General features: G+C 39.0%; 1 protein-coding gene across 2 annotated transcripts in view; it reads left to right on the forward strand.

Moving 5' to 3' along the window:
- CSNK2A1 (casein kinase 2, alpha 1 polypeptide) overlaps positions 1 to 18,559 on the forward strand; it is a 55,920-nt gene extending 37,361 nt beyond the window's left edge. Inside the window, exons 3-12 of one of the 2 annotated variants that reach the window (XM_008576060.1) lie at positions 2,227 to 2,328; positions 2,850 to 2,900; positions 4,321 to 4,380; positions 5,836 to 5,919; positions 7,918 to 8,028; positions 9,599 to 9,700; positions 10,868 to 10,968; positions 11,896 to 12,044; positions 13,116 to 13,202; positions 15,604 to 18,559. In XM_008576060.1, coding sequence (XP_008574282.1) covers positions 4,363 to 4,380; positions 5,836 to 5,919; positions 7,918 to 8,028; positions 9,599 to 9,700; positions 10,868 to 10,968; positions 11,896 to 12,044; positions 13,116 to 13,202; positions 15,604 to 15,719 — 768 coding nt within the window. In that variant the 5' untranslated portion in view covers positions 2,227 to 2,328; positions 2,850 to 2,900; positions 4,321 to 4,362 and the 3' untranslated portion in view covers positions 15,720 to 18,559. The remainder of the gene's footprint in view (positions 1 to 2,226; positions 2,329 to 2,849; positions 2,901 to 4,320; positions 4,381 to 5,835; positions 5,920 to 7,917; positions 8,029 to 9,598; positions 9,701 to 10,867; positions 10,969 to 11,895; positions 12,045 to 13,115; positions 13,203 to 15,603) is intronic. The other variant, XM_008576059.1, reaches the window with a different exon arrangement.
- Positions 18,560 to 19,979: the final 1,420 nt, after the last annotated feature.

Genomic DNA, 19,979 nt, shown 5'->3' on the forward strand with positions numbered 1-19,979 from the left:
AAAAAATTTTTTTTTTTTTGTGTTTTTTTTTTTTTTTTTTTTTTTTTTTTTTTTTTTTTTTTTTTTGTTGGCTGGTTGGTATGGGGATCTGAACCCTTGACTTTGGTGTTATAAGGCTACAGCTAAAGCTAACTCTGACCAACTGAACTAATTGGCTAGCTCCTTTTTACTTTTATTTTTGGCTGCAAAACAGGTCTTAATATATTTTTAAAAACTAAGATCATAGAAAATATGTTCTCTGACCAAAATAACAGAAGGAAATTTAGAAATTTCACAAATGTGTGGAAATTAAACAACACTCCTAAATAAACAATGGGTAAAAAGAAAAATCAGGGAAACTGGAGAGTACTTTGAAATAAAAATCAGAGCGCAACATATCAAAATTTAGAGGATGCAGGACTCATGCAGTGCTTAAAGGAAAATTTATACTTGTAAACACCTGTATTAAAAATAAGAAAAATCTCAAATCAGTAATGTAAACTTCCACCTTAAGAAAATAGAAAAAAGCAAACTAAACCAAAAGCAAATATAAATAGGAAATAACAAAGATGACAACAGAAATATATGAAATAGGGAATTAAAAAACAGTGGATAAAATCAACCAAACCAAAAGTTGATTCTTTAAAAAGATCAACAAAATTTACAAACCTTTATCTAGACTGACCAAGAAAAAAAGAAGACAGAAATTATTAAAATCAGAAATACATCAGGGGCATGGTAGAGCAGTTGCTTCTTCTGTTACGCTGGAATGGGCTTTGAGGAGAGAGACATACTCTTTCTCTGGTCTCCGCTCGTGACTTTCCTTGTGTCACTGCAGTTGAGGTTCTGGTGGGTTGCCTGCATGACAGCTGTGGCTGTGGCAGTGGCTGTGGTGGGCCACCCGTGTGTAAGTGGTGTTTTCGGTGTATTCCTTGCCTGCTTTCGGGCAAGAGGGTGGCCCTCGGCTCCGGCCTTGGACCCCAGGTGCTTGCTCTGTTTCTTGCCTGCTTCTGGCCTTTGTACTTTTTTGATGTGATACTAGAACATTTAAAATTACATATGTGGCTTGCATTATATATACATATTTGTTTGGCCCAGCACAGTTTTAGGCTATTCAGAAGGAAGGCTTTATGAAGGAGGTACAGTTGGACCAAGGCCATCTTCTGAAAAATAAAAAAGATTTCTATACCAGAACAGATGTAGAAAGGATGGGTGAGGACAAAGGAATGTGGGAGATATACCCTAAGGACTCTGCAGAGTAATCTTTTTAGAATGGAGGGATTCATTTACAAGAGTATTGGTGATAAGGCTAGACGGATATTATTATGTATTATGTCCCAGCCATATTCTGAGGTCTTTTTATATACCTAATTTGATTCTTATGACAATCTTATAAGATAGCTACTCTTGTTATTCATTTTACACATAATGAAAGGCTTAAAGATATAATTTGCCTGTGGGTACACAACTAACAGTAAGCAAAGGTAGGATTCACATTAGGTAGTCTGGCAGGTTATAAAGGTAGGATTTGAATTAGACGTTCTGACCCCAAGGCCCACACTTACCCACAAGGTTATGCTGCCCAAAGATGTTTTGGCCATGCTTGCTGTTGGTGCTGATTTCCTTTAGGGTGTTATAGACTTGGAGGAAGAAATAGAAAGGGCCCATGTTTCATCCTAATTGATAAAAAGTTTTTGTTTTTTTTTTCCTTTCTGTCTTTTTTCGTGTCCGGCAACGGATCACAACCCTCAGTGTTGCGCCCGTACCAGACCGGACCGGCAATGAGATCGCAACCCTCGGTGTTGCGCCCGCACCTCGCTCAGCCAGTGAGCGGGAACCAGTCTGCATGTGGGATCCGAACCCTCGGCGGGAGCTCCCAAGCGGCGCACTGTAGCAGTGCGCCACCGGGCCGGCCCGATAAAAAGTTTTTAAAGATATACCATGGTATTATTGACTTTAAATTGCTAGTTTGTAAGGTTTTTAAACATTGACATATTGAGACTGATGATCGAAATTAAATGCTAATTCGGCAAAGGTCTGGTCTTTGGAATGGAAATCTTGTTTTCTTTCCATTCACCATTTGTAAGTACCTGCAGAGTGCCTGGCACGGTGCTAGGCAAAGGGTATTCAGAGTCTGACACATTTGCTTCCTTCATGGATCTCATAAATAGACGATTTATGTATTTAGTAAATGTTGAAGTACTCTGAAGTAATTTTTTTTCCACTGATGTACTTTTATCCTTTCAGCCAGTAAAAAAGAAGAAAATTAAGCGTGAAATAAAGATTTTGGAGAATTTGAGAGGAGGTCCCAACATCATCACCCTGGCAGACATTGTGAAAGACCCCGTGGTGAGTGTAGTAGGCATTAGCAAGGCCCACCAGGGCTGAGCTGGTGTTTGACCTGGAACACAACTGGCCTCTTTCTGTTCCCCCTTCCCACCCTCACCATTAAGTCCTGCTTTAAAAATACCTAATCAGATATACCATTAAACTAGCTTGGGTCTTTCTTTCAAAGAGACCTCCACCCACAGACTATTTCTTATTCTTCTAGGCTAAGAGACTGATAGCACTGGAAACTGAAATGGGTTAATCCATTTTGCAAACTCAGGTCCGATGCCGATGGGCGATGGGCGCATTGTCGGGCTGCCTAGAGCCTGGTGAGACTTCAGCTCCATGTCTTCTGTTTGAAATCCATCCCCAAAATGACCAAAGTGTGGTGATGATCAGAGCGGGGAGGGCTTGTAGCAATAGAGGGTTTCTTACTACTGAGGCGAGGACTGCCAAATTCACCACACAGCATCTGCAAACATTGTGCCCCCTAAAGCTGCTAGGGCTATTGCTAATATGTGTTTTCTTTTTCTTTCCCCTAGTCACGAACCCCCGCCTTGGTTTTTGAACACGTAAACAACACAGACTTCAAGGTATAATATACAACTAAACATTTCAAGCTGTTGGGTTTTTAGACCATGTAGAAACCCTTTTAGGGATGATACTGTTAGAAGAGCTTGCTTCTAACTTGTTTAAAAGAGCTTTTCATCCTTACATTGCTAAATTGTAGGATTAAAAAACTCTCATATAAGCAGTACCCACTTTCTACATCTTGGTATTTTGCCCTTTATTTGTTTAGTGCTCTTTTTAATGACCAATACATTTATTTCTCAACATCTTTACCACTCATTTGACAGTTTCTGCTGATGTACAACCTAATAAAGGCAATAACACATGTTCACTCTGGATCTGGCCTTATGGCAGTGTTCAAAAAGGAATATATTGTGTATGTAAAAGTAGGGACTACTTATTCCTTAGGATTCCTCAGAAACTCCGAGCTGTACATCTTTTTTTTTTTTTTTTCTTCCTTGTTGACTGGCCGGTACAGGGGGTCCAAACCTGTGGCCTTGGTATTATAAGGCTGCACTCTAACCAACTGAGCTAACTGGCCAGCCCCTTGAGCTGTACATCTTAAAAATTGGGGATAATGTCAAATTCTGCTATACTACAAACCTCTACAACAGATATCTCTGAATTCCAACCCATCCAGTGGCCTACTTAATTCAAATACTTCTCAATTCCAGTATGACAGAAGAATGTAGACACTCTTGAAGTACAAGTTGTAAAGGTATTTGACTTGCCTTTGCACCAGTCCAGTATAAAGAATGTTATATATAAGTAAATAGATGAATTATTTTTTGCTCATAGGGGTAAAGAGAAAAAACTTTTAGAATCAGAACGATAACGTCAAGAAAATTTTTGTCAAAGGACACCATTAACCATTTGAAGATGTGTATATGTAAAAAAATTCTGCAACTCTTTGGAAACTGGAAAGGATATATAACAGTTGTTCACAGAGTTTACTTTTAAATTGGGACCGGAATAGTTCTGTTAAATTAGCTCAACTGGTTTGGCATCATGCCATCTGCATACTCACTAGTGATCTGCAGTGCCGACTATGTACGCCAAAGATGAGTTATTTCCCTACTAATGAGGCTGTGTATTTGCCAAAATGCCTTTTATGGGAAGGTCTGAAGGTAAATGAAAAGCAAACTAAATTGTAAATGCGTATCAATGTATTGTTTTATGTATATATATTGGTATGTTCCCCACAGTGAATTATAGCTTCAGCAATATGAGCTTAAGTAATTCTTCACTTTTAGGTGTAGAGTTGAAGACCCAGAGTATCTCTTTAAAGTGAATGTTATTTTGGAGAAATAGCAATGAACAGACAGATCTTGGAACAATGGCAAATGAGCCAAGTCATGGTTTGAATTACTGTGAATGAGGATGAGAAATTGCCTTCCTATCAGCATTATTTCATGGCTCAAATGTTGCATTTGTCTTTAACAGCAATTGTACCAGACGTTAACAGACTATGATATTCGATTTTACATGTATGAGATTCTGAAGGTAAGGGAACCTTGGATACTAAATAGCTTTAATTTGGTCTTGCCTTTGTGAAAAAGTCCAACTGATGGTAGTAGAAAAGCCAGTGAGTTAACTTTGTATAGTATGTGGAAAGAAGGGGCCTCTCTCTATATATAAATTTTTAATACATTTGTAGTATCAGAACCCTTGTGCTAACGTAATGGTTATGGAATGGGGTCTCGTAGGAGTATAATTTAGAATGCTTTGAAAAGGGTTTTTGGAAGAGAGCTGAGACCAACTCCTTGACAAATATTTGTGATCTCCTTTGTGCTCCTATAAGTTAAAATTAAATTGTCAAAACTTGTAAAAACAACTCCTGATGTGCTGGCTTCTGGTTTCATTTAAGATTCAACAAGTAAAACAGTAAACTTTAAGTCGGCCCTTAAAGGGTCATTTTCCTAAGAATTATATAAATCTCTGCTTAGGGATTGCTGATTGAGAGTAGACTTTGATTTCTAAAGTGGGATCACCAAATATCTTGTTCCCACAACAGCTTTATAGATGAGAGAATTGCTAAGAGTTGGTGAAGGTTTCTTTATAAATAGGGTTGACATAAAAACTGCTGTTTGAACCTTAGAAGTACCCAAGAGATTGTGCCAGCAGAGATATTTGATCTTTGCATTGACTCATGAAGTCTTGTGGCAGGCAGGGCTTCAGAAAGTTATAGATATGCTTGCCTAGCCCTGGGAACCTTAGGGAACCTAAGTTACCCTTCAGGAAGGACAAGAACTTGGCCAGTGACATCAGTTGACTAAAAGGCTGGGATTAACAAACCCCAAAGGTTATGCCACTCAGTTCACCTTAGTTTGAGGTTGAAAACTGTTTTCAAATTGGATTTGATGACCTAAGTCGGGGGTGGCAAACTTCTTTAAAGAGCCAAACGATAAATATTTTAGGCTTTGTGGGCCATAGTGTCTGTGTCACACTATTCAGCTCTGCTATTATAGAACAAAAGCAGCCATAGATAATATGCAGACAGATAGATGTGTCTGTGTTGTAATAAAACATCATTCACAAAAATGGGCAACACACCAGATTTGGCCTGTGGGCCATAGTTTGCCATTGTAGACTCTTAGCTGCTTAAAAATTACTGTTTTTCGAATGAGAGGTTTTGTAGTACAGACAAGTTTTCTTTTTTTGAGGGGCCTGTGATTGTGAAAATAATCTAGGCTTTGGATGAGAGGGAAAAACTGGAAGTGGTGCAGTTGGTATACACTCTGGATTTTTTTGAACAGAAAGGATGTTGAAACAATTGTGTCCAGAACGGAACTTAAAGTTCAGAGAGCTGAGTTTGTTTGACTGTGGGATCTTGAAGAAGTCTCTGTTAGGAGAGTTGTAGGGCTGGAAGGAAAACTTACATGGAGGAAAAAGTAAAGGACTTTAACTGTTAAAAAAAAATCACTCCTATGCAAGCTAACACTTTCCTTTCTCCCACAGGCCCTGGATTATTGTCACAGCATGGGAATTATGCACAGAGATGTTAAGCCCCATAATGTCATGATTGATCATGAGCACAGAAAGGTAAAGTAATAGACTGACAAGTCTCATTTATCTACATGATGGTGTTGGGCCATCTTCAACACTTTATCCTTAGTATCTGTCATAGTCCCTGGTAGCTGTTAGGCACTTAACATTTGGTGAATGGATAAAATAAATGAACAAATCACCGTGTTTAAGCCATTATTCATATTCCTAATACTATCAAGAAGGAAACAGATTAGTATAGTGTGCAAAACATTCATCTTAGCTGGGAAAACTGGCTTCTAGTCTTATTTACTGAATAACTAGTTTCCAGAGAAACTCCTTTCTCCTCATATGCCTTATTTTTCTTACCTGTAGAATGGGTGTACCACTCTGCTTGCCACTAGGTTGTTGTGGGAATTAAATGTGTGCAATTGTGAAGTAGATGAAATATTCAGAAAATTCTGCTGCTGTTAGCAAGTGTCATGAGGCCTCTGACCTCTACAAATGCTTGTTCCTGAGAGCTGTAATGGCCACATGCTTTATCACATTTCGGTTTTTAAGGTGACCAAGCCCATCTTTTGCAGGAAGTGTTGACTATCTTTTGTAGTGTTTTGGAACATAGGTGCTTTTCTCACACAACTAGTATTTTTTTAGACACTTACTAAGTAACAGGTACTGTTCTAGATGTCTGTGTGGTGATAGAATAGTTCTATACCTTGTGGTAGAGGTTATATGAATCTCTGCTTGTGATAACATTGCATATATTATACCGACATACAAGTGCATGTAGAATGTGAAATATCAATAAGATCTGTCTGAATTGTGCCAATGTAAGTTTCCTGGTTTTGATATTATAATGTAGTTTACATAATTTACATTTGGGGGAAACTGGGTGAAGAGTACACAGAACCTCTACTATCTTTGCAACTTCCTGTGAATCCATAGTCATTTAAAAATAAACAGCTTTTAAAAAGGATTGTTCTGGTTGCTGTGTAAAAAATAGAGGACAAAAGTGAAAGCAGGGAGACGAATTAGGAGAAAGGGCTATTGCAGTAAATCAGACAAGAGATGATGGTGGCATGGACCGCAGCAGTGGCAGAGGAGGTGACAATAATGGTCAGAATATGATAGAGCCATCAGGATTTGTTGACAAATTAAATGCAAAGTATGAAGAACAAGAAGCCAGAGTGAGTTTTAAGTTTTGGCCTGAATAACAATGAATGGGATCACCTTTAACTGAGAAAAGGGAGACTGAGTGGAGCTGGTTTTGTGGGGAATAATCAGAGGTTTAGTTTTGAGATGTAAACAGTAAACTTAGTGCCAGAGCAGTCAGGCATTATTCTTCAAGGCCTACTGTTCACTTCACATCATGGTCATGCTTTACACAGTGCTGGTCAAATAAGGTTGCCTCTTGTCCTTCTTGTTCTTTTTCCACCTTCAGGACACATTTTGGTAAAAGCTGGATTGTATGGCTTTTCTGTTTCTTCATTCGCTCATCAAATATTTCATTTTTCTCCTGTATGCTGGGAATTATGTTGAATTCTGAAAATTACAAAGATGAATAAAACAGTCCCTACCCTCAAGGAATTTACGGTCCATATTGAAAAAGAAAGGTTGAAAACATACAATAAAAAGTTATAGTTTCTATTAAAGAAATATATCTGAGGTTCAGGCCTGCTGAAGGCAATGGTCAGTTCTGCAGACTTCATTGAGGAGCTAACTCCTTATTCCAAGAAATAAGGAGATGTTCATCACTAGGAATATAGCTTGGATAATGGGGACATTTTAATCAGATAGATGACCAGTTTGAGAAATTCACAAAAGCACAAAATGATATTGTGTCTTTCAGGAACTAGATTATGGAGAAAGGTGTATGTCAAGCTAAGAAGTTTGATTTTTATCCTAAAGACTATATAGATAAGTCAGTGAAGGGGTTTTAGTAGAGTGACATGGCTGGTGTTTTTTGAAGAGTATTCTCATGGCAGAATGTGGGGGTAGCTTAGAGGAAAATAAAATTGCTTGTGATAGATTCTTTTTTTTTTTTTTTCCTTTTAGCTACGGCTAATAGACTGGGGTTTAGCTGAGTTTTACCATCCTGGCCAAGAATATAATGTTCGAGTAGCTTCCCGATACTTCAAAGGTCCTGAGCTACTTGTAGACTATCAGGTGAGAAGAGAATGGCAGGTACAATTTCAGTCCCATGTTTATTTTGCACATAATTTGCAAAAAAATGTCATTTTGTGCCTTTTAATATGGGCCATTTATGTACATCCATAGCTGTCCCTTTTATATGAAATGTAAAATACAAATCATCTCAATTCATCTACTGTAACTTGTGTTGTTTTTATTATGATAATGTCAGTAAAATATGAATAGATTTTTATTTGATCCTAACATAAGGGAAAGTATATACTTAGGATACTTTTTCTAATCAGAAATTCTAGAACTACTTTGAGAATTGTAAGCTAGTTTTAAGGAACTTTGAGAGTAAACAAGCATGTTCTTTTGTGGTTTTCCTAAAGAGTACACTAAATATAAAGACCTTCCCTCCTCCCTACCCCCAAAAAATCCCTCTTTCTCTTCAGAAAATAGAAAAAAGAACCAAATAAATAATTTAGTAGGATTTACCAAGTATTTTAAAAATCTAAAAATCATTGGGAGTACCTTTCATGCAGTCTTCCCAGGTTATCAGATTCCTTAAAAAGTTTTAGACTCTTGTCCTAGAAATATCTTTTCTGGGATCTTAAGACTATAACCATGAGCTCAAAAAGCATTTTATGCATAAAAATATTCTTTACTACATTACTTATAATGAAAAACAAAATACTACCCTATTAAAGGGGAAAGTAAGGGCCAGTCCGTAGCTTACTTGTGAGAGTGTAGTGCTGATAACGCCAAGGCCCCGGGTTCAGATCACTATATAGGGATGGCCAGTTAGCTCACTTGGGAGAGCGTGGTGCTTACACCACCAAGTCAAGGGTTAAGATCCTTACCAGTCATCTTTTATTTTATTTATTTATTTATTTATTTTGTCTTTTTCGTGACCCGTAAGGGGATCGCAACCCTTGGTGTGGTGTCGCCCACACTGCGCTCAGCCAGTGAGTGCACCGGCCATTCCTATATAGGATCCGAACTCGTGGTGGGAGCGTCACTGCGCTCCCAGCGCCGCACTCTCCCGAGTGCGCCATGGGCTTGGCCCACCAGTCATCTTTTAAATAAAGGGGAAATTAAAGATAAAATTCTGAAACATGTATGTAATAAAATATTAATGGTACACATTAAAGGTTTCCATAAGCTAACAGTTTGACACTTTTCTTATGTAAGTGAAAAAAGCAATTCAAAATAGTATGTACAAATTCTTTTTTTGTTTTTGTTATTGGGGGGGGGGGGGTTTAAAGATGACCAGTAAGGGGATCTTAACCCTTGGCTTGGTGTTGTCAGCACCACGCTCAGCCAGTGAGTGAACCAGCCATCCCTATATAGGATCCAAACCCGTGGCCTTGGTGCTATCAGCACCACACTCTCCTGAGTGAGCCACTGGCCAGCCCTTACAAATTTTTTTAATACTGGGTGAAAGAATGCATAGAAGAAAAGACCGAAAAGAAATACATGAAGATGTTATTAGTGTTTTGACTTTGAGTCAGTGAAGTTTTTTTTTTAAATAAAAAGTTTTTTATTTTGAAGTGACAAGTCTGGAGATTCATGTGTAACAATGAATTTTCTTTATTTAACGCAGATGTATGATTATAGTTTGGATATGTGGAGCTTGGGTTGCATGCTGGCAAGTATGATCTTCCGGAAGGAGCCATTTTTCCATGGACATGACAATTACGATCAGGTGATATACGTTGTTCCCATTAAGGAACTTACTGGTCTAATGTAATGATGGCCAGACCTGCCTACTCATTAGAAACCCCAATGGATCTTGCTAAAATAGAGATCCCTAACTACCCACCTGAGATCTATTAATTCAGAATATCTGAGGGTGGGGAATAATTCACTGCTTGTGACATTGATCCTCAGGTTGACTGTTTAAGAACTACAAGGTTAGCCTTTTGAAAACAGACATTTTCCCCCAGTCTTTTTTAGTTTGCATTGCTTGTTTTATTGTGAAGTATACATATAAAATATTTTGTAAAACATAATGTATAATTCAAAGAGTAATATTGAAATTAACAGCTATGTAACTGTCATCGAGATTAAAAAATGAGACATTACCTTAAAATCTCCTAACATGAGCCTTCATTAGAGTTGGGAATGTTTTCTTCAATATATTCATTTATATGTGGTGAAGTTTCTATGATCCTTTTGTCTCTTTATACGGATTGAATTGATGTGTAGCAGTAGAAATACAGATGACTAATTCCACTTCCCCCTTGAAGATCAAGGGGCCATTTCATTCAAGAGAACCTCGAATGATTCCAGTACTTTGTGGAAGGTACTGTTGCCCTGTTCCTTTGAGCACAATGGCCATTTTTAATAAGTTAGAGCATACCACCTGAATTAAGTGAAAGTCAGCCACTCTCTATCAGATGCTACATAGGAATGAGGAATACAGGAAGAGAGAAAAAATAGTCCTTCCTCTCAAAGGAAAGGAAATTAAGCATGTAAGGAAATAAATTGCAGTCATAGCTGTCTATTGAAGTGGGACAAAGTACAAAAGGCAGTAGTGCTGAATAGTGTGAGTGTGAAAGGGGAGCTTACCAAAAGAAGTGACATCTTCAACTGGGTTTTGAGGGGAAAAAAATGAAGACTTCACTAGGGAGACATTTCAAAAGGAAAGCAGTTTGCTTTTACTAACTAACACTTTCATGTTGATTTAGGGAATTTTATGTGGAAATCCACTTCTGCCACATGCAGAAATTTGAAGTGTAAACTGTTAGGAGGTAACCCATTCATACCTGTAGGCATGATGATCCCTTTCTTTTAATTCAGTCATGGTTGATTGTTGTTTTAATCATGTAATGTGCTTGTGATGTGGGTTTTTGTCTTTCTTCAATACTAGTTGGTGAGGATAGCCAAGGTTCTGGGGACAGAAGATTTATATGACTATATTGACAAATACAACATTGAATTAGATCCACGTTTCAATGATATCCTGGGCAGGTAAGTCATGGAACAAAATCTGTACATCTGTGGCTTTTAAGCACTTTTGGTGTGAACTGGTACTTTGAATCCTCAAAATAGTTATGTTCTCTTTGCCAACACTTCTCATATGTTAGTGATTCAGTGCTGCAGGATGCTGTATTGAGCAGGACTGCGTTAAAAGCATTGGATTAGGCTGGCTGGTTAGCTCACTTGGTTAGAGCTTAGTGCTGATAACACCAAGGTCAAGAGTGTGGATCCTTGTACTGGCCAGCTGCCAAAAATAAAAAATAAAATAAAACATTGGCTTAAATGGCCATTTTCCCAAACTCACAGGAGTCTGAGTGTGGGGATAATAGAGGACTCCTGTGAAATGAATGAAATGTAGGTTCTAGTAGAAGGGTTACAGTTGAATCAAGAATCAAAGTCTCTCTTGATTTAGCTTGCATCTTTAGAGGACAAAACCCTCTCCAAGTAAAAGAAATAGAAATAAAAACATATGCTCCAAAACTGATATGCAATGACTCTGACAGTAGTGACTAGACAAAATACTAATACTCTAACCACTTACACTTAACAGGAGGAGCTGGGCTTACCTGAAGCAAAGGCTTTTGCTTGCCAAGTGGCAGAGATACCAGGAATGTGTGTGGGGATGGGAAAGAGCCCTGGTTAGCCCAGCTGCCTGACCCTCTGCTGTACAGGAGCATTTACATCTTATGAAATAACCTGAATTATGTTTCTTTAAATTGAGAAGACCCAGATTTCACTTTTCTGCAACACTGATTAGCTTTGTTGTCCCTCCAGTGGCATAGTGGTATGAGACTACTCTTGATTTTTGATTTCTCTCTGCTATTGGATGGGCTCCTAACCACTAAGGAAAATGTAGGAATGAAATGTTGGGCTTCTTTACCCCATGGTAGTTTCTCATTCCCCCTTTTGGCTCTGCAGACACTCTCGTAAGCGATGGGAACGCTTTGTCCACAGTGAAAACCAGCATCTTGTCAGCCCTGAGGCCTTGGATTTTCTGGACAAGCTGCTGCGATATGACCACCAGTCACGGCTCACTGCAAGAGAGGCCATGGAGCATCCCTATTTCTGTGAGTCCAACTGTCTACTCCACGGATCCTATTTAACCCTCCCACCACTGCCCAGCAAACTGTATGCTATGAAGAAAGCTTTGGGCCAGGGTTCTACAGAACAGACTCGCAGTTTCAGCTCCCGTTAGCTCACTGCAAAGTTACTTCACCCACACTGAGCCTCAGTTTTTTCAAATGGGAACAGTAATGTCAACTGTCTTACAGAATTGTTGGGAGGATTCTTGTCTGACAAAGCATCTGACACATGAGTACGCCAAAGTAAACTTGTTTCTTACTGTGTAGGTGACACTTTTGTGCTTGGTCTGAAGTGGTTGAATTAGAACAAACTGCTCTATACAAGAGTACTTCTAAAAGTTTGTGGAAAAATAGAATTAAAATATAATATGAATCTTTCCATGAACTTTTTAAAGTGCTCTTGTATCTGTTCTGTTTCTGGCAATTATTCATTGGAGAGAGCCAATGGTGCTTGCAAATCTTAATATCGTATGAACATCTTGACTTAGGTTTGTGAGTACAGCTGTGCCATCCTGGGTGAAAATGCCACTTAGACCCATCCCATCTGTGATGTCAGCTTCAAAATGAATTGTTCTTTGGGGGATGGTGAAATGGTTTTGTAGTGAATCAGTATGCTTTTGTCTGGTCTCCTGTACCTGAAGCAGAAAGACAGGTTGATTGGGATGGACAGAGAGGTCTGTGCTCATAGCACTAACCTGCACAGATTTATAGCTTTGACTTACATGGCACCATGCTAACCAGCTGAGCTGTGGACCACTAAAACCAGTTCACTCTGATAATATATTACTCTCTTGGTAAGGTTAAATTGTACAAGTATTGTCTCCATTAAATCCTGATGAGACCATAAGAGTTGGCCTTTACTACTGTTTCACAGGAAAGATATTTCTTATTTTATACTACTACTCTAATTCATGGTGAAGGCAGTTGCCACCCTAAGTTCTTCTGGGAATTATATGGAGTATAAATAAAATGCAAAGGTGGCTACTTTGAGGCCCCTAGACCATTAGTTTAATCCTTCAAGCAAAACAGAGCCTAATCTTTTTGTCTCTTTTCTAGACACTGTTGTGAAGGATCAAGCTCGAATGGGTTCATCTAGCATGCCAGGGGGCAGTACACCTGTCAGCAGCGCCAATATGATGTCAGGTCAGTTCTTCGGTAAATTTCCTTTAAAAAATGTGAAAGTCAATTACAGTCAGTCCTTTGTAGCCACGGGTTCTACATCTGCGGGTTTAACCGACCACAGATTGAAAATATTTGAGAGGAAAAAAAATTTTTAAGTAATACAACAACAATAAAATACAATACACATTTTAAAAATACAGTGTAACAACTATTTACATAGCATTTACATTGTATGAGGTATTATAAGTAATCTAGAGACGATTTAAAAATTCAGGAGGATATGCATAGGATATATTCAAATATTGTACCATTTTATATAAAGGACTTGAGCATCCAAGAATTTTTGTATCCATGGAGTATCCTGAGACAAAATCCCTATGAATACTGAGGGCCAACTATACAGTTATTCATTTTGCCTTCTCTTTGTGGTCTGATTTCTTATGTACCTTCTCTTCTATGTAATGATGGCCTTAATGACATCTGGCCTTTTCCCACCAGGTTTCAGGATGCATTTGACACCATATACTTTAGTGACACTGTCTTGAATAGGGTATCAACAGTCTTCTAGGCCAGAATCCCAGCATCCCTAACTGAAAATATGTTACAGAGGGATTGAAAGTTCCAGCAAGCCATGAAAAGTAAAAAGAGCTCCTTTTATCTCTCAGTTTAAAGTGACAGTAGTTACTTGATCCTCAGAAACAAGATTAAGAAGTTGTGGGATAGAGGTGGGGTTTGTACATTGGTATGTATGTATATAAGGACAGTTCTGATCTTTGCCAGAGCAACTACAGTGTGCCTAGTAAATTATAAAAGTGTATATGAAATTGTTTTTCATTATTGTTGATTTACAGTGAGTTTTTGTAGAGTACACAATTACTCAAAAGAAACCATAGGCCCATACCCTAAGAATTATCCATGTAGGCAACATGGATACACTTGTGAAAGTGAAGGCATTTACTAGACACACTGAAATAATTGCTGTTGTCCCATTTTTTAAAAGAACTAGCTGCCTTCTAGAACTTATCCTCTGGTTATCTTGCCTGTGTGCAAGATGATATATATCCAAGGTTACTCGTAGCCTTATTTGTAATAACAAAACATTAAAAACAACTGTCAGTAGGGAACTGGTTAAATCAGTTGGGGACATCCATTCAGTAGAATATGTGTGGCCAGAGAAAAGAATGAGTACATATTTCATGTTCTGTTAGAGCTCTTAACTCCAAGATGATATTGTGAAATGAAAAAAGCAAGATGCAGAACCATGGCCAAGAGTAGGAGTGGGCAAGAATATATAATCATGTTCTTACCTGTGATTCTTATATGCATATTATTATAAAATTATACTCATGTATGTGCATAAAATATCTCTGGAAGGATACACACCCAAAATGGTGCCATAAATGGCTGAGCAACAGGGCATGGGAGATTTTTACTGTATACTCCTTTGACCCTTTTATATTGTGAACCATGTGAATGTATTACCTTTTAAAATACATATATGTATATATAACATTTTGAAAATTAAAAAACTGGCCTACTGAGGGCAAGCTAACAGGTAATTCTGGTAATTAGTGAATGGAAAAAACCAAATAGAAATAAATTCCAGGGTCGGCCCAGTGACGCACTGGAGAGTGTGCCGCTTGGGAGCGCGGCGGCGCTCCTGCCAAGGGTTCGGATTCCATGTGGAGACCGGTTCCCGCTTACTGGCTGAGCGCAGTGCGGGTGCAACACCGAGGGTTGCGATCCCGTTGTCGGTCCCCGGTACGGGCTCGACACCGAGGGTTGCGATCCCGTTACCGGTCAGTAAAAAAAGACAAAAAAAAATAAAAAAGAAAGAAATTCCAAAGCACAGTTTTAACATAGAGATGGAAAGTGCGCCTTTTCTCACTCAAAATGACTTTTAATAATTTTGAAAGCTGCCAGCTATCAAAGCAGTGTGCTATCTGAGCTCAGGAGCTTTGACTGCAGTCCTGTGCTGTTCAGTATGGTAGTGATTAGCCACATGTGGCTATTTAATTAAAAATGAATAAAATAAAAAATTCAGTTCCTCAATTGCATTAGTCATGTTTCAAGTGCTCAGTGATTACATGTGGCTGGCTAGTGGCCACTGTGTTGGACAGTGCTGCCTTAGACAGGCCTGGGTTGGAATCCAAGAATAGTTGCCACTTGCTAGCCATGGATCTAAGACAAACTGCTTACACTCTCTAAGCCTAGATCTCTTTACTTGTCTCCTAAATTCATTACGACTTGCCATTTTAACTTGAATTTGTCAAGATTAGACTTAAAGTATATGTAAAAATCTGGCTAAAAGGAAGCCTTTGATAAACAATTGTGTTACTTTTGAGATGAGTGCTATGAAAAACTGGTGACTAAAATTGGCATAGTTAGTGTCTGTGGCTCATTGTTGGCTGTTTTCTTTCAGGGATTTCTTCAGTGCCAACCCCTTCACCCCTTGGACCTCTGGCAGGCTCACCAGTGATTGCTGCTGCCAATCCCCTTGGGATGCCTGTTCCAGCTGCTGCTGGCGCTCAGCAGTAATGGCCCCATCTGTCTCCTAATGCCTAAGCAGAGGTGGGGAAGTCCACCCACTCCTTGATGCAGCTTGCGCCTTGCAGGGAGGGGTGAAACACTTCAGAAGCACCGTGTCTGAACCGTTGCTTGTGGATTTATAGTAGTTCAGTCATAAAAAAAATATATATAATAGGCTGATTTTCTTTTTTTTCTTTTTTTTTAAACTCGAACTTTTCATAACTCAGGGGATTCCCTGAAAAATTACCTGCAGGTGGAATATTTCACAGACAAATTTTTTTTTCTTTTCTTCCAAATTCATTTCCTCATCACAAAGAACAAACATAAACCAGCCTCAATCCCGGCTGCTGCATTTGGGTGGAGATTTTTTCCCATTCCCACCATTGCTCCCTCACCATCCCACACTTTGGGTGGTTTATATCTCATGCTCTTCTCCAGAGATTAAAAAATGTAGCTTCTCAAGGGAGGCAGGAAGGAGAGGAAAAGGGAGGACCCAGTCTATACGAGTAGTATACTGCTAGTCATTTACATCACTTTACTCCAGAAGTTCTTCAGTGGGGTTATCCTGGTGACTCTAGTGGAAGTTTGTCTTAGTTACACTGAGATGTTGAAAATCTACCCAAAGTGCAGATGGATCCTAAAATCTTATGTTCAGTATGAATCATGTCTTATTGACCTAACCCTAAATCTAACTCGCTTATAACTTTAGCTATAATTTAGTTTAAAATTTTGATACCTTCCCTCCCAGGGTGCTTACCTTGGTCTTTCCCCTTTCGTCTCCCAACATGTTGTGTTCCATAGCAGGTGGTGGGGGAAGGCAAAATCTTTTTCAGTTTTCTTTGACTTGGCCATTTTGAATTCAGTTAGTTACTGGGCATAACTTAACTGCTTTTTACAAAAGAAGCAAACATTGTCTGTTTGGTTTCATGCTAGCCACTCTAAGAGCTAATGGAAGTTGTGGCCATACTGAGTTTCATTTTAAGCTTTCTACCTTCTTTTCCTCCTACCTTCCCTTTCTCTCACATGCCATCCAGTGAGAAAACCTGCTCCTCAGTCTTGTAAATGTATCTGAAAGATAGGAGCAGAGCCACTATCTCCAATGAAACTGAAATGGTAGACCTGTAATTGTGGGAAAACTAAACTCTCTTGTTACAGCCCTGCCACCCCTTGCTGTGTGTGTATATATATAATACCTTGTCCTTCATATGTGAAAGATCCAGTGTTGGAATTCTTTGGTGTAAATAAACGTTTGGTTTTATTTATCAAGGTTAGATTTAAGTTCCCTGTGTAAAGGTCTCGCTGGGTGGGTGTCTCACGTTCACATCTGAGGGGCCTGCAGCCTTGTACCATGGAGGCTTCACAACTCCCCCATTTTTATACACCCCTCATTTGACCCATGGTACCAGGCAGGGCAGAGAGGCCTTAAAAAAGCACCACAAGCCAAAGCGTCTCTGGGGATTAAGGATCCTTTGCCATAAAACTCATTTTGTGTGTCAGCAGTGCAGGGATTGGGGATGGAAAAAGTCGCCAGTTTTTGTTTGTGTGTGTGTGTAAAGTGGACTTTCCACTGTAATCCAACCACCTAAGTTTATCAGGTGCTTCACTGAGGAAGCCTAGTTTTTTAAGCACAATAGCAAAACCATCAGCTCTGTATTTTCTCCTGTTATTTCATTACAGTAGCTGCTTGTGGGGACTAGGAAAAATTCTCCCAACATATTTTAAGGCCTAAAATCTTAGTTCCCCATTCTCTTATCTTTATAGATTCACATGCCTTTCTCACCTGGGCATCACATAGGTAAACATAATTGTTTGGGAATTGAATTTAATCAACTTGTCTAACTTTGTAACCCATCTTGGCTTTAGTAACTTTTTCAAGGTGGTGGCTTTAGTGAATATAATGGCAAACTTTAGAGGAAGCTAAAGCCTCCTTTTATAGTGCTTCTCAACCATAGGGAGAGCTGAAGGGAAAACATTCTGACTATGTGGCAGGGTGATTTTCTTCTTGTGGCCACTTACAGTGGATATTTATTGTACTTATTGTACTTGACCCTTTTATGCCCTAGAATGCTGTGAGGGTTACCATGTTGAATTTGTGCAGAAGCTAAAAGCACCAGATGTGCCAGAGATGCAATTTGTGATTACGTTTGCACTGGATTGTGATTTGAACAGGACACTTATGACTAATGAATTCTTTCTTTTGAGATGGGGAGGAGGGTTGTAAATCAAGACTTCATACCCCACCCTTCTAGCTCAGAAATCTAGGTGTAGCTGAGGCTGATGTGGAGAGCTGCAGACAGCAGGACCTTCTTACACCCATCAGACCGTGCAAGAAACTGAAGATGTGCAGAGGACTCTGAAGTGCCACCCAAGAGCCTTTTAAAATAAATAGAAGTTTAAAAAATGCTATTTAAGGAGTCACTGCAAAAGCATGGAGAGAGAAAAAAAGACCCAACTGGGTGGGGTCGGGGGGAGGGGTAAGGGTTTACAGAGTAACAACTTCTGTGTTGTTGTAAATTACCTCATCTGTATACCTTGTATTGGGACACTTTATTTCTCAGCACTACCTGTGTCTGCATTGCTTAGATGGCAGGAAATGGAATCCTAATATAAAACAGTTATGTTGGCAATTACTCTCAAAGGTTTTTAAAGTATTTTTTAACTTTGTTTGAAGTGGCCCCCCCTTTTTTTTTTAAGTTTGAAGTCAAAAGCCCACCCCCTTACCCCTGATTTATTGGTCGTAATTGTATTGTAATTGGTATAACTAAAACAACTGTGCTGGGAAGAGTTGTGCCATGAAGGTCTTTAATTTTTTTTAAATAAAAACATTTAAATAAATGAAATGTCCCTGCGGCCTGAGCAACATGCTTCTCCAACCGACACCGTGTGTGATAGATGGCATAGTTTTCATGTATTTTGAATTTAATATTGGGTTGATAGAGATGTTAAATGGGAGGATTAAGGTTGGTCGAGGAGTATTGAAGTCTGGGTGTTTTTGACATCTGAAGTACAGTGAAGAGAGCATGAGTTGTTGCTGAACAAGACTGGTTTCATTCTTGCCCTGTCACACACTTAGCTTCTAGGCAGGTCACTTAATTTGTGAATCAGTTTCATCTGTAAAATGGGACCGCTGCTTCCATGGGACTGAATGAGAGTATATGTCAAGTGTCTGGCACCTGTTATGCCCTTGATAAACAAACTTAATTCCCCTGGCCCTCTTGTATGGAAGATTAGTCTTTGGTCTTAACTTTGTCAGTCGTTCACAGTACAATCTTTGGCAAAGGCACTTTCCTCCTCAGGACTTCTGTGTTTGTTTAAGCAGGAGGATGCTGAGTGAGGTCTCTTCTGGGGGTCTTTTTCAGCTCTGACACTGATGTTAGAAAGTTTGAGTGGTCCTTAAATAAAAAGATTCATAGAGATAGCTTGCTTTTTTCCGTTTTGTTTTGTTTTGTTTGGGTGGCTGGCTGGTACAGGGATCCAAACCCTTGGAGATAGTTTGTTTTAGCAGAAAAGACCAGTGTTCAGTGAATGGCAGTAAGCCCTGTGGAAGATCAGCCTTGGAGATGCCCCAGCCCTGGAGGCAACTTACAGCCGTGGGGCCTAGTCTGAGGGTATGCTGGTGAGCTTGTGGGAACATTTGGCAACTTAAATAGAAAGGACCAAAAGGGATGGTAAAAGAGGTGAAACAATATACTGGCCTATTAACACCAAATGAGTAAAGTCTACAAGAGTAGACTTGAATTACCATTTATTCTTTCTCATTTAACCATAGTGAAAAAAATTGAAACCAGAGAAAATGCTGTTATCCCAAATTTCTAGTTTCCCTTCAGTGTGCTCACTCATACTGTTTTATAGCACCAACATGTCAGTGTTGAGAATATTGAGAGTTGTGAAATGTGGTTTAGATACAGGGAGCTATCATGTAATATCTTGTATTTGAAATGCCCATCCAACTTATAAGAACTTTAATTTCTAACACATTTATTCCTATTTCATACATGAGACAGGAAGATTAAACTGTTAGAGTGGGACTGTCAGAGACAAAATATATTTTGTAAAATAGACCTTCAGGGAACGGCTACTTACTGTCGTCCTAAAGTAACGAAAACTGGAGGTTGGTTGACAGATTTGGGAATTGTAATTTAGTCTCAGTCTTTAAATTTCATCTTTCACTTGTTACCAAGTGTGGTTATAATTAGAACTGACCATTTGAATATCTCTTTTAAAAATCTAATTTTGTCACCACTTCCTACAGATTTCCACCAGCAGATT

This window comes from Galeopterus variegatus, unplaced genomic scaffold, assembly GCF_000696425.1.
Source record: "Galeopterus variegatus unplaced genomic scaffold, G_variegatus-3.0.2 Scaffold1282, whole genome shotgun sequence".
NCBI lineage: Eukaryota > Metazoa > Chordata > Mammalia > Dermoptera > Cynocephalidae > Galeopterus > Galeopterus variegatus.